At 56.6% G+C, this 13,636-nt stretch overlaps 1 protein-coding gene across 5 annotated transcripts; it reads right to left on the reverse strand.

Annotated features, from left to right (window-relative positions):
• Positions 1-1,167: 1,167 nt before the first annotated feature.
• On the reverse strand, positions 1,168-11,235 carry IFFO1 (intermediate filament family orphan 1). 5 transcript variants are annotated; one of them, XR_014686382.1, is made up of 10 exons: positions 10,482-11,235; positions 6,642-6,702; positions 6,463-6,558; positions 6,012-6,152; positions 4,911-5,095; positions 3,877-3,997; positions 3,156-3,251; positions 2,899-3,029; positions 2,526-2,721; positions 1,168-1,296 (listed from the first exon to the last, which is right to left on the reverse strand). XR_014686382.1 is itself a non-coding variant. In XM_084501517.1 (9 exons), the coding sequence occupies exons 1-9, from the start codon at positions 11,231-11,233 to the stop codon at positions 2,619-2,621; spliced, it is 1,650 nt and encodes a 549-aa protein (XP_084357643.1). In that variant the 5' UTR covers positions 11,234-11,235; the 3' UTR covers positions 1,759-2,618. The 5 variants fall into 5 exon arrangements, 4 of the variants coding, with proteins under 4 accessions (XP_084357643.1, XP_084357642.1, XP_084357641.1 ...); XM_084501517.1 differs by lacking the exon at positions 1,168-1,296 and having other exon boundaries at positions 1,759-2,721; positions 3,889-3,997; positions 4,911-5,071; XM_084501516.1 differs by lacking the exon at positions 1,168-1,296 and having other exon boundaries at positions 1,759-2,721; positions 4,911-5,071.
• Positions 11,236-13,636: the final 2,401 nt, after the last annotated feature.

Below are 13,636 nucleotides of genomic sequence, written 5' to 3' on the forward strand. Positions count from 1 at the left end.
GAGGGAAAGGATCAGCGTTGCATGTCCTGCCAGCGAGATCTCATGAGCTTCCATACTGGTGAGGATCAGAACCTGTGACCAGCAATGCAGTTCACCAAAGGACATCATCTTGCAGAAACGTGATGGAGACATCTCAGTTTCACTGCAAATGAGATTCTGACAAGTAGTGTGGGACTGGGATACCCATGCGCCCTGGTGCACGGGTGTCTGACAGCACCAGGTGCTCATCTGGGCAATGATTTCTAGAGGCAGAGATGTTGGTCCTTCTACTCTTCATGCTTGAAATCTCTCAGCATACATTCTTTAGAGTAGTGGATTTCTTAAGCAGCACAGACAGATCAGAGGCCAAGATATGCATGCCATGGATTACACACGGGGAGAGACAGACTTTGCCAGCTAGTCATAGAGATCTCCACATCAGAGAGAGAGCAGAAAATGCTGCAAGGAAATATATGGGAAAGGGGATTTGCATGAACCACAAGAGCCTTCGGGCAGGACAGAAAGCGATCTTTGAGCTACTGCGTGTGAGGCATCATCACTCAAAAGAAAAACCACGGATTAAAGTATTTGGTCTGTTTTCAGTTCTTTTAGGAAGAAAAGATAAAAGGCAAGAGGAAAAGAAATGGAAAGAACCAGGGAAGGTGGCGTGGAGGTAAGGCCACGAGGGTGAATGCCCAGTCTCTCCCGAGACCTCCTGTCTGTGCAACTGCGTATTGCAAGGGCAGGAGGGGAGCACCCCTGTGCTGGCATTAAGCACACTGCTGCATGCATCAAACATTCTCCCATCTTCTCGGTGAGAGGTGAGCGTGGCACTGATCCCAGCAGCAGCAGCAGACCATCAGCTAACGAACCACAGTGTCCCCATCCCAGCAGCAGTGCCCTGGCCCGGAGGTTTCCTTGCAGCTGGCACAGCCTCACCCTCCCACCCCCAGGAACCAGGCCTAACCAGACAGCTTTACGTACGCCGCAACACCAACACGTGCTGTAACACGTCTTGCAGCCACGCGGGGAGGACCTCACCCTGCTTAAACGCCGACCCTCTGCATCGTGACGTGCAAATGCTCAGGTGCTCGTGTGCACGACAGCGTTAGTTACGCAAGCCAAACCTGGGAAGGTAAATTATTGCATTCCCCCAGCCCGTATTTTATCTACCTTACCTAATCTTACGGGTGATCCAAAAAAACTCTACTGTGATCTACTTTATCTTCCCTTCGGGGCCTTTTGCAAGAGGTGTTTTTCTCTGGAGCTTCACCTGCTTTTGCTGTGCAGCCCAGGTCCGCTGATCTGCAGACGACCCTGCAAAACACTGCCTCTCAGCAGGGTACTTCTCCCACCCAAAAACATCCCGTCACTGCAGGAGGAAGCGCAAGGTCCACACGGGTAAAGGCTACAGGAGGTGGTGAGACAGGGGCACCCTAGGTTGGATGCAGAACTGAGGCCAGGTAAGGAGATGCCCTCGGACACCTTGGTAAAAAGCTGCCGCAGCAGAGAAGAGCCAGCTCTTAGGCAGGATGGTCTGCAAGGCACAAGCCATGTTCAGCTTTGTTTCCTCCACAGGAACACAAACCTCTCCCGTCCCTCAGTATTGCTCAGTCATTCCCCTCAGCAACCAACCTCAGCCTGCTGTCAGCTTTGTCTAAGTGTTTTTTTTTTGTTTTGTTTGTTTTTTAAACAGGAATTGGGAGAAAGCTGGAGTGAGGATGCTGGCCTGTGGTGAAGGGGTGCAGACACATCAGAGGAAGGTGCCATTGGCATCAGTGCAGATAAAACAACTCGGTTTGGTTTTATTTTAAGCCTGGAGCCTGGCCCACGCAGTACCAGCGTTATAGGTGGCCCTTTGAGGGCCTTGTAGCTGCCCAAAGAGGGATCTCACCGCCAGCACCTTCCTGCCCGAGGGACGGGAGCATCCCGGGGAGCAGGGCCGGGCAGAGGAGGCCCCGCTTGGAGCAACGCAGCCCTGTGCCTGCTGCAGCCCAGTCAGAGCCCACACCCGGAGAAGCTGTAGAAAAGGCAACCGTCCCATTTAATGACCCCTCGCCCCTGTAACAAATGCGCCACCACCGCGCGCGTGGCAAAGCAAAGTGCACGGTGAGCGGGACTCGGTGTCCCTGCCCCACAGGGAGGGGACAGCAGCGGTGCCTGGTGCGGTGCCAGGCTCACCCCAGCGCCCAGGGAGCAGCGAGGGCTTGGTCCAGTTGGCACCAGTGTCGGGTCCAGTTTGCAGGGAGGCACAGCTCGGGTTCGGTTCCTGCGCGGCATGAGGAGGGCAGGGGGCAGGCCAGGTGCACCGGGGCAGAGCCCGGAGGAGGTGGGTTTGGAGGGCCTGGGGAACAGGTCCTGGAGAGCGCCGCCGTGGCAGGTTTTGGGGCCACCCTGCCCGAACCGCAGGTAAACCGAAGCAGGGAGAAGGAACAGAGAAAGGGCTGGAGGGCGAGCGGCCCAGACAGGGTCTACCTAGCTATTCCCATTCGCAAGACACCTGGCGGCAGGCGGATCTGCCCCGAGGCGGGGTGACAGGCGTTTACCAGCAGCTCCGTGTCCCTGACAGTCTCTCCCAGGCGCGGCTCAGACACCCCCCTGCCAGGAGCGGAGGGCGGGGGGAGCGGGGCCTCCCCTCATTATCTGATGGAAGCGTCGCTGGGGGGATCCCGGTCGGACTCCTCGCTCTCCTCATTGGGCGCCGACTCGCTGGTGGAGGCCGGGGTGAAGGCAGGAGACTTTCTGCAGAGGATAAAGGGCATGGCGATGTCAGGAGGAGCCCCAGCAGACACGGCACCATGCACGGAGGCTGCTCACTGGGAGTCCAACAGCCCCAGCCCCGGGACCTGCCCTCTCCTCACCCCACACAGGACTGGTGCTACTGGCTGCTACCACGGGTATCTCGGCCCCGCTGCTCACCTGTCCCCAGACTGGGTGATGAGCCGCCGGCAAGTCTCCATCTGCACGTCCAGACCTCGCTTCATGCTGCACATCTCCATGTATTCGTGCAGGTGCCGGTTCATGTCGTTCTTGGCCGTGGCCAGCTCCAGCTACAAAAGGGAGACGGTGCAGAGATAAGCCCAGGGTGCTGCAGAGCAGGGGGCAGGGCCAGATCCTCCAGGGAGAAACCCGCTCCCCCCATTTCCCACCCTTCTGTCACTCCCTCCTCCTCACACCTCTATTTGGTCGATGGTTTCCTGGTACTCCTTCTCACGGCTCTTGAACAACGACTCTGTGTCCTTGATCACCTTCTCCAGGCTGTCATCCTGTTGCTGGGGAGAGCAGAAAGCACGTTTAGAGGCAGGCAAGTGTCCAGCGTGATGAACCAGGGGAAAGAGAGAGAGATCAGAGAGAGAACCGGCAGCAATGAACAAAAGAAGAAAATTCATGAGCGATATAGCCAGGGTGACAGAGAGGACATGAATCAGTCCTGTCAACACATGGCAGAGAGACCTGAGACATGCCACACTGGACAGCAAACACATCAGCCCAGAAAAAAGCTCATCAAAGCCAGAAACTTTGGAGAACACAACTGCTGCCTTGATGCCCTGCACACAGAGTGTGTTCAAGCACTACATGTCCCCACTGGACCACTGAGGTTCAAAGGTACAAGGCATCAGGGGCGTTGGCCAGATTTTGGAGCCTCAGTTTGGGCAGAGTTGCTGCCCTAGATGTGATGTGGGCAGAGAGGGACAGAGAGAGCCACAACAGCTCAGCACAGCTTGAAGATCCAGCCGGGACTGGAGAAAGCATCTGCATGAACCTCTGAGGGACAAAGGGGGTCTGAAGCCTGGTCACCAAACAAGCACCTCCCCAGGCTCCAGCAGGACCGAGCACCCCAAAAAGCAAGCACAAGCCCAGGGCAAAACCCAAGAGGGAGGCTGGCACCACCGTTACCTCCCCCTGCACCTCTGCAGCAGCAATGGCGTATCCGGAGAAGTCCTCCCAGAGCAGCAGTGTCTCTTCCGTCTCCTCCCACGTGAGGCTGTCACAGTCATCTTCAAAGTCGTATTCCCTCCTGGGGGTGAGGGGACGGCACGTCAGCACCAGGCAGAAACACCCTCACGGGGAGGACAGGCATGGCAGGGGGTTGTGCTGGCGCTGAAACCCTTGCCCCCGCTCGTGGGCAGGGCTGCAGCTCTTGGATGTCTGCGTGTGGGTGAGCTCAGGCATGCCCAAAGCCGACAGCTGACGGGGAAGGGGCCAGCTTTATGGTCAGGAGCCTCAAAACGAGGCAGTGACTCAAAAAATCCAGGAGCAGTGGTGAGAGGAGGGGCAGGGACAGAGGGAGGGTGGCTCAGCACTGCTGCTCAGCAGGCACGTGCTACCCACAAGGGCATTGCCATGGAGGAGAAGGCACAGGGGGGACTGAAGCAAGCCCTAACGGGAAAATTAAACATCCTCATGAGGCTGTGGGGATGGGAGCGGGCTGCAAGCACCCAGGGACAGGAGGGCAGAGCTACAGAGTGCAACCAGGCACCGGGAGCAGCATCCTCCCCACAGCCAAGGAGGGCTCAGGAGCTGGTCGGTCCCACCTTGGTGCAGCCACAGGGCACGGGGCACAAACGCCAGCCCTGATGGAGCTCCCACCTCACCCTCACCCTGAAACAGGAGCTGCAGACTGCCCCCATCCCTTACCTCCCCAGCCACCAGCCTGCATGTCCAGGGTGCCCACAGGGGAACCTGGTGCCCAGCGGGGTGGAGAAGAGCCAGGAGGACACGCACCACCACAGAGCCTCTCCCCTTGGGAGCACGGCCCCGGGGGCAGCCCAAAGCCACAGCCCACAGCCGGGTGGGCCATGCAGCCCCTCGGGTGGTGGGGCTGGGGCTCAGCACCACGCCGGGAGCGGGGCAGCTTGCCCAAGCACCTTGCTGGAGGTGGGACAGCAGAGGAAAGGCTCTCTGCAAGAGTGAGGCCGGGCCGCACTCACAGCTGGTTCAGCATCCTCTGCATTTCCTCATTGATACTCATGGCCGTGGTCTCATCCTCCTCCTCCTCTTCAGGCTTCCTGGAGGCATCGCTCTCTGACAGCGACGTGTCTTCATCGCTCACCTGCTTGCGCTCCCGCTTCCGCCCCACCGAGGCTGGGACCTTAACGGGAGACAAGTGCAGAGACTACAGAAACGAGGCCGGGTCCGAGGTCGGGAGTAGGTAGTTGAGAGGAGATGGAGGGAGAAGGAATGGCGGAGGGACAGAAAGACAGGGAATGAGAGAGAGAGAGAGAGAGAAAGGAAGAAAGGAAAGAAGGAGAGAGAGAGAGAGAGAGAGAGACGGGCTTATTATGATCAGGTTGAAGATGGTGCAATGAATAAAATATGGCTTTAGCATTTTCCAAAATTAAAACTAAGCAACCAAAGATGAATTCTATGAATTTGATGAGACAAACAATGAGGTTTTATTGCAGAAGAACTCAAAAACACCCACCACCCTAGACCAGAAACAGAGGGCAACACAGCGACAGAAACGGGAAAAAAGAGACAGTCTAAAAAAAGTGAAACATGTCCGTATTTACAGTCCAACCTTATAGAAAGCTTATAATTTGTACAATTTCTCAACTGAATGAAACTAACCAGTTGCTTCTGTAGGAAAAAAAGAGACAGAAATGCAGCAACATCCAGAAAGAGGAAAGAGACAGAGACAGAGAAGAGTGACAGAGAAGATGACGGAGAGGGGAAGGGGAAGGAGAGAGATGGAGTTAGAGACAGACACTCAAGAAATTTGTCTCCCTCCTGCAGCTGCTCTCCTATCGCTGTGGTGTCTCAGGGCCCAACACAACAGATTGGCAAGAGGTCGAGGGGCCTGCTGACGCTTGAAGCAACGTTTGGAGCTCTCAGACTCCTCTCCGTGCCCTTTTGTCTGATGCTCCCAAAGCACAGCATCCAGGAGAGACCGAGAGCAAGGGACCACGAGGAGTAAGGGGCAGGGTGACCAAGCGTCTCCCCTAGCGGGGTCCTGTTGCTGTCTCTTCTACCTCCTTTGGGAACTCCGCTCCCCAGAGCTGGCTGCCGAGCCTGGGACAGGCGCATCTCACCTGAAACATCTTGATCATGTCCTCGCAGTTCCGCTGCTGCGCCACGTCGCACAGCTTGGCAGTGATGTCGATGCGCCGGCAGATGTCCATGTCCACCTTCATGGCCTTCTCCTGGATCTTCGTGTCCAGCTCTGTGATGTTCTGAACCCGCAGTGACCGTCACAGCACCGCGAGGGAGGGACAGAGGAGGAGGGTTAGGCAAGGTAAACGGCAGCCAGAGCCCCCATGTTCCCCTGACAAGATAATTCCCCGTGTTATAGGGCTGGGCCTGCATTCCCACGGTGCTCACTGCACCCAGGACCACCTCTATCTGTCTGGTGGTGATGTGCCCCAGCACAGGGCTCTGAGCCAGCACAGATGCCTTTCCATACAGGTCTGCTGTTTGAGGAAGCACACCGCAGCCTGGACCCCACCACTCCCACAAGACACCCGCTGCTGCCTGCAGACTCACATTGCTCATCAGTCCCTTGAAGACAACAAGCTCTGCCTTGAGCTGCTCCACCTTCATGGCCAGTTCTTCTTGGCACGCTTCAGCCTCTTGGGCTTCCTGCACCCAGGGCAGAAGGAGAGAGACGTGCACATCAGCGAGGGGCAGCCGGGGAGCAGGGGAAAAGGGGCGGCGATGCTCACCTCCTGCAGCTCAGTGACTCGGTCCTGAAGCTGGACACGCACTGTGTACTCCTCTTCCCATCTAGGGAGAGAAACGTGCGGGTCAGATCCCACCCGCCTCGCATCGCGGGCTGCTGGAGAGGACGGGGTGGCAGCTGCTCACCCCAAAGCTATCCCGGAGGGGGTGAGGGTGGCAGCAGGGTGGGAGGGAGGACGTGCCCAGGAATGCATTGCCGTTTGTTTCCAGGCAGCCACAGCTGCCAAACGCCCGTCAGCCCTCCTGGCCACAAAGCCAGCTCCGCAATGCTCTTCGCTGACCTCACGCTGGGCTGGCCAGCAGCTCCCGTGGTGGGGGGAGCTGGGGACACCAACCGCAGGCTCCACGCAGCAGCTGCAACACGTGGGAAGGGGCTTGGAGCTTCTGCGGGTACTGCAGAGCTGCACCCACCTGCACCACATTCGTGGCTGCATTTGTGGGGCTGCATTTGTGGGGCTGCCCTTTGGAAACACAAAACTCGATATAGTATCAGGCCATGTTACGCGGCTGTGCTGCGCTTCGATGTGAAGGTTAGAATAAAAAACTGTTTTTATCCTGCAAGGAGGACTGACGGATTGGCCCGGTTTTGTGCCAGGTTGCACCACGTTAGCCCACGGATTGATCGGGTCGGGTGGTGGGAACTGCATTAGGCTTTGCAAAAAGCTCTGCAGAAGACCACAGAAGGCTGAGCTGCAAGGTGCCCAGGACCACGTCACCCAGCAGCAGACTCCACTGTGTTTTGCAGCCATGAGATCATCGTCTTGGGCCGTGTTGCGGCGCTGGCCTGGCCCGTGTTCATCTGGGAGGCTGCACTACTGTTTGCTAAATGACAATCAGGGAGAGCAAATGGGTTGGCACGTGCCCTGTGCCCACTGCTGCCCCGTGCGATGCAGCGTGCTGCATGTCCTACCCCCGGCTCTCCTGGGACAGCAGGATTTCTCTGGGAAAGCAACCAGAGCTGGGCCCTGCCTGGTGCTGGGAGCTCTGCTTTCTGCTTAATGCCTGCAAGCAGTGATGGCCCCAGCTTTTAAATGGCATGAGGACACGAAAAACCTCTTCTCCCACTTGCTTACACTAAGGATGGAAAATAAGTCCTGAGGACCAGGAAACCAGAGAGCTCATGAAAAGTCCTCGCTCTTGTTATTGTAGGGTAAGAAGACAATCTGATGATTTGGGCGAGTCCTGACTTATGAATTTCCAAGCTCTTTAAGCTCGCAGTGCTTCTCCTTATGAATAAGGGACAAAGGGTGCGCTCCTAGCGTTGGTTTTATCCCACAGCTCCAGAAGGGGAGGCAAAGGGGTTTTGCATCCCTTTGCGGGAAGAAAAAGACAAAGAGGGAGGGGAAAAGAAAGTCCAAAGGTATGATTTTCCTTATATGGGAACTGCTCAAACAAGGCCTCTGTCCCAGGGGAGAAAACGCATTCCATCATTTAAAAAAAAAATTGTCAGCATCTTCCTCAGCATGGAGCTCGCCTGCTGTTTGGGTCTCCACCTCCTTCTGGGTCTCTGTACAGCCCGGACTTCCAAAACCTTGGAAGAATTCGTTTCACATGGATGCCATGGAAGACGAGCACAGATCAGATAAATGCTGATCTAATGGCAGAGAGCAAGAACAGTTCGCCCCGAGAGCGAGGAATCTGCATGCCCATCCTTTTACGAACCCCTCTCCCGCGCGCTTGCCTCCTGCCTGGCTCCGTTTCCCTCTTCTGTTCTGCAATGCACCACTCCTAATAATAACCCGACTGCATCACTGCACCCACAGCCCGGAGCAGCCAGGAGCCTCTGCCAGGTTGCTGCTGGTCGGATCCAGGCTTTGCCACACAGCCCCGGCTCGCAGCCTCCTTGCTCCACCATCACCACGCCAGGGGGACAGGCGTCCTTCCTGTGCCACCATGGCACAGTGACGTGCCCAAAGGGAGAGGGCAGACAGCAAGGTCCTGGCAGCAGCAAACCCAAGAACCTTTAAAAATGCTGTTCACTGCAGGTACCAGGTGCCTGGCTGCATGTTTATGGCAGGCTGGTGCTGCTGGATGCCCCTCCGACTACTCGGTGCTGGAAGCTGCGCGTTTCCCTCTCTCCTGTTATTTTTGAGCTACGCGGCACACCTTGCTGGAGGGCAATTGCAGCGTGTGTGTGTGCTCCAAAGGCCTCTTGACCCACACAGGATGCAAATGGCTGCCTGGGGACACCACCATCCACGTTGTCCCCACGGCAGCCCACAGCAGTCCCTGCTCCTGCGCAGGCAAAGGGAGCGTTGGGGTTGGCCCTCAGCACAGACAAGAGCACGGAAACGGGATCCTCCTCTCCCGTCCCCTGTTTGGGACCCGGTATAGGAAAGGGTCTGGGGGTGGGGTCTGCTTCCTCCCAGCTCCTGGTAACACCGTCCAAAAATAGACCCCACCACCAACATTGGCCCACGGCAGCTCGTCCCCGCTGCCTCGGTCACTGCCCCAGCGGGCTTTACCAAAACCTGCTTTCCCAGGCGGGACAACCACCAGGAGCTCTCCTTTCTTCCCAGGTTTCATCAGCACCAACCAACAAAACAGAGTCAGGCACTCCCAAGCCCAGCAGCTTACAGGCTCACAAGCCCAGACAGAGGCTTTGGCATCCCAGCTGTACCTAAACGCCGTCTCCCTTCCTGCTTCGGCGCTCTCTCCACTTTCCCTTTCCAAAAAGGTGGCTCCGCGCCCAGCTCAGGTTGCCCTGATGCAGCACTAGCTCCGGGCTATCTGATCCAAAAAACGCAGCGCAAGGCGAGCAGACCACCCCCGGGGAAGGAACCCGACCCGTGCTTAATAAAAAGGCCTTAGGTGCACAGAAAAGCGGAGGCGATCAGCAGGACAGATGGGGCGCCACCTTTCTTCCTGCAATCCTCTCTTGGTGCCGTTGGAGCACTGGCCATGCAATAGTCACGTCTACTCAGCCTTATAAAGCCAAAAACATAAGGTGTCATCTCAGATCCTAAGCCCCAATTTTGGCACCAGACCCCACAGCCCCAAGGCACCGGCCAGCAGTATGGTTCGCTTGGGTAACGCGCTGTGCTTGGCTCCTTTGGGTGAGCACTTAAGCACTAAGTGCTTCTACAGCATCATGAAGCGATTTATCCTCTTCAGGAGTCAGACACGGGGGCAGCAAGCAGCCAGTGACTGCCCTGCCCTGCCCGCTGCTCTCCCCCAGGCCCTGACCCAGCACTGCCGGCTCGCTGCCTGAGCTCACCCTGCATGCAGGTCCTGGAGCAGCCTCACCAATTGCCCTGAAAACACCTGGTGGGATGGATACTGCTGGGGAAAGCCCCAGCCAGGCTGTGAGAGCACGGGAGGAAGGAAAGGGCCTGGAGGACCCAGCCACCCAAGGGTTTCTCAGCACATGCCCATGTATCCAGAGCCCTCCTTCTCCTCCTCCTCCTCGCAGCCTCTTCCTACCCAAACCTGCTCTGCTCCTGCCCCGCTGCGCCTTCACCTTCCTCACCTACTCTCCAGCTGCTCCTCCTTCCTAAGCATCTCCAGATGCCCTCCCCTTTCAAACCCCAGCTCCTGGCGTCCCGCTATTCCTTCACCACTCGAGTCCCCGCTTAGGAAGGCGCTTCTCCTCCTGGCACTGGGCTGAGAAGCCAGAAAAAGCATCCCGACGGCATTCAAACACTGGGAGCAGAGCGAGGACATCCGAATGCTGAGAGCTGATTCTGGGGTCCACCATCCCTTTTGCTTTGCCTTGCTCATGTTTCCCAGAGCCAAGGCTCCAGAGGAGGGCTGAGGAGAGGCTGCCAGCCTGTCCCACACCACCCCGGCTGGGTGAAGCCCCCCAGCCACCCCCTGCTCCTCACCTGCGCTTGTACTCGTCGCGCTCCCTCTTCACCTTGGCCAGCACGTTGTAGAGGGCCCGGATCTCGGGCGTGATGGTGTCGATCTGCACGCCCACCCCGTCCGGGTGGATCCAGGACACCCCGGGGCCCTGCACCAAGGTGGTCTCCGGCCCCGGCCCCAACCTCCGAGCCTGCGAGAAGGACCAGATGGTGCCGGGCATGAAGCGGGACGAGGCGGCCAAGGGCGGCGGCGCCTGGGCGGGGGCGCCGGGGTGGCAGCCGGGGGAGCCCAGCGGCCGTGCGGGGCCGCAGAGGGCGGCGGGCCGGGTGCCCCCCAGCCCTAACCCTAAACCCAGCGGCCGGATGGGCCCCACTAAGCCGGTCTGCACCGCCTGGTCGCGGCGAGGGGGGCCGCGGGGGCGGCCGCCTTCATCCAGCGCCTGCTGCAGCTGCTTCTCCAGCTGCCGGTTGCGCCGCTCCAGCTCGTGGACCTTGGCCAGGAAGCAGCGGAACCGCAGGTTGAGGGTCTTCAGCACGCTGATGTTGGAGCCCAGGTCGTTGCGGAGGGCCATGGCGGCGGGCGGCGGGGGGAACGGGGCGGCGGAGGAGGAGGAGGAGGAGGAGGAAGGCGGCAGGAGGGGGGTCGGGGCGCCCCGCTCCGCCGCGAAGGGCTCGGCGGGGCGCGGGGAGGGCAGCGGCGGCGGCTCGGGGCCGGGCAGCCCCTGCTGCTCCTGCGGCAGCAGGAAGAGGTTGGGGCCGAGCAGCGGGTTCATGGCTGCGGCGGGACGGGGCCGGGCTCGGGGGGGAACGCACGGGGGGAGCGGGGGCCGGCCCCGGCGGCGGGGGCGCGGCTTCCGCTGCGGATGGGATGCGGCGGCGGCGGCGGAAGGCAGCGGCGCTGCTCGCAAGCCTCCGGTTTTGTCGGCTCACACTCAGCAGGGGCACTGCTGGCCCCCAAGGTGGTTCCACAGCGCATCTGGCTGCGCTGCATCTCTTAGGCAGATTGCATGTTAAAATCATGTCCCTTTCCCTGCCCCTTTGAGATGCTCCCCCTCTTCCAGGTCACAGAGCCTTTTAGTGCATCCTCCTGGCACAGGTGCTTTGTAGATGAAATATTGCCTCAGTTACTCAAATTAGCTCCAGTGCTTTCCTTAACGCTGTCATTTTGAGACATACATGATGCTGGTGCGTATAACATCCCCGTGTAACCCAACTCCCTAGTGTTACAATCTCACTCGCACCAGGCTCTGCTGGAACTGCGTGTCCAGCGTGAACTCTTCAAGTCTTGCAACTTCCGAGATGCTGCACTTTAACCCGCCCCTAAAATTGCTTCTGTCTACAGCTAGAGGCTGCCACGAGCACACAACTTGTGGACACGTTTCTGCCTAGTAAAGCCAGCAGCCCAGAGGTAGTTACCTAGATTTGGGTGCAGAAGGACTGGCAGCAGAAGCTGGGAAATCACCATACTAACCTATCCACAATGTCGCTATCTACCAGCAAAGGAGGTAAAGGATTTTATTTAAAGAGAGAGAGAAATGCCTTAAGCACCAGCCCAGCTGTGTAGCCAGCTCTCATATGTGAAGGCAGCTCTAGGTGCCTTACTCTTCTCAGCACTGTGTCTTTGGCTAAGCCAGGCAGGTCGGACACACAGGCATCCTCTGCGCAGGCTCTCCAAGTTCTGCCTGTTAGGAACACGGATGGACAGCTTAGATGAGCAAAAATCTACTGCTGTAAGCTCCTTGAAGTGTATCCACGTGGTTATGTACAACAAGAGCCAGTGCTCCAGGATCTAAATGTTGTGCCCAAATTCCTGAAACACGCAGTATTTCAGTCCCTTCCTCTGGATGTAGCCTGACAAGAGACAACACTGCTGCAGGCTGCAAACCCTGTGTTGAGCACAACATCACTGCCATCAGTGATAGACCTATATTGCCATTAGATTTTTTTTATGTTTCCATTATGCCTTCAATATTGTCTTCAGCTTCTCCCACAGAAACCTTCAGTTTCAGCTGTTTGCAATCGTGCTTTGCCTCAGTTCTTGCTTTGTTCTGCCCCAACTCGTGCTTTTGCAAGCTATTTTTGCAGCAGTTTTCAGACATTCAAACAGCCTCAGACCAGAGCACAGAGACCAACAACCAAGAGGAACCATTTTTCACTAGCTTCTTAACCCGTGCAAGTTTTCAGCGTGCACAGGATGTTCTGCAGCCATCTACACCAACTGGGGAACATCCTGTGGGTGCTAGAAGCTGATGGTGAAGTTGAGGGGTCCTAGGATCTGTTCTTCTAATTGGAAAACAGCAAGCATTTGTTTGCTGTTCGTCTTCTCAGTGTTACCCATACTTTTACATCCCATTGTATCACTTCTTTCCCTGTGGTCCCTTCCCCATGCTAGGGAGGCCTAGACTCTGGCTGCTCCTCTTGTAGATGTACTTGTCCTCTGACCATTTCCCATCCCTACAATCCTTTTTTCTGACAGAGGACACTCGAAACGCAGACAGAAGTAGTACATGCATTGTTACTTCAGACAGGGAAGTAACCTTCCCCATTTTGCTAATTATTCTTTTCATATCAGTGCCTAGTATTGACTTGTTTTTTTTTCTGAAAGACCCTGGAAAACCCTAGGGTGTGTATTAGGCAGTCTAGAGACTTCACCACACAAGCTCGAAGTGAGACAGATGCATTCAGAGGCTCCTCCCTGCCCTGATTTTCTGTGAAGCAGGGGGAAAAGCAATTTATAGCTGTAAGGAGATGTTTAATGGCTAGTCAACACTACAAAAAAAAAAAAAAAAAAAAAGAAAGAAAGAAAAGCAGAGCTGTAATAAATTAAACACACAGATACATAAGCCCTAAGAAGATAAGAAGGGCTGTAACAAACACCAGGACTCCTAAGACTGACAGACAGAAGGAGTACAGGAAGGGTATTCTTGAAGAGGTTCACCCAGAAACCTTGTAACTCAAAAGAAAACAAGATCAGCATGAGGTTTTAGAGGAAAAAGAAAAAATTGTCACAGGACCTTTGAGGGGAACTGTTGTACTTCGTAAATTTTATGCAATGCTAAAGAGGATTATGGGGGCCAAACTTACTACGGGATGTTTATGGGAAGGATCAAAAGTGGGGAAAGGGAGGCATCAAGTTAGATGAGGGAGAAATAAGCATGGGAAAATGGAGAGGAATA

The sequence above is a fragment of the Aythya ferina genome, assembly GCF_964211825.1.
Source record: "Aythya ferina genome assembly, chromosome: 1".
Taxonomy (NCBI): Eukaryota; Metazoa; Chordata; class Aves; order Anseriformes; family Anatidae; genus Aythya; species Aythya ferina.

Coding starts and splice junctions, on each gene's coding strand:
- IFFO1 (XM_084501514.1), bottom strand. CDS start 11,233: ATGAACCCGCTGCTCGGCCCCAACCTCTTCCTGCTGCCGCAGGAGCAG. Junction 3,252..3,876: donor CTGCAGAGGTGCAGGGGGAG/GTAACGGTGGTG, acceptor TGCTCTCCCCAG/CAACAGGATGACAGCCTGGA. Junction 2,722..2,898: donor ATCACCCAGTCTGGGGACAG/GTGAGCAGCGGG, acceptor TATCCTCTGCAG/AAAGTCTCCTGCCTTCACCC.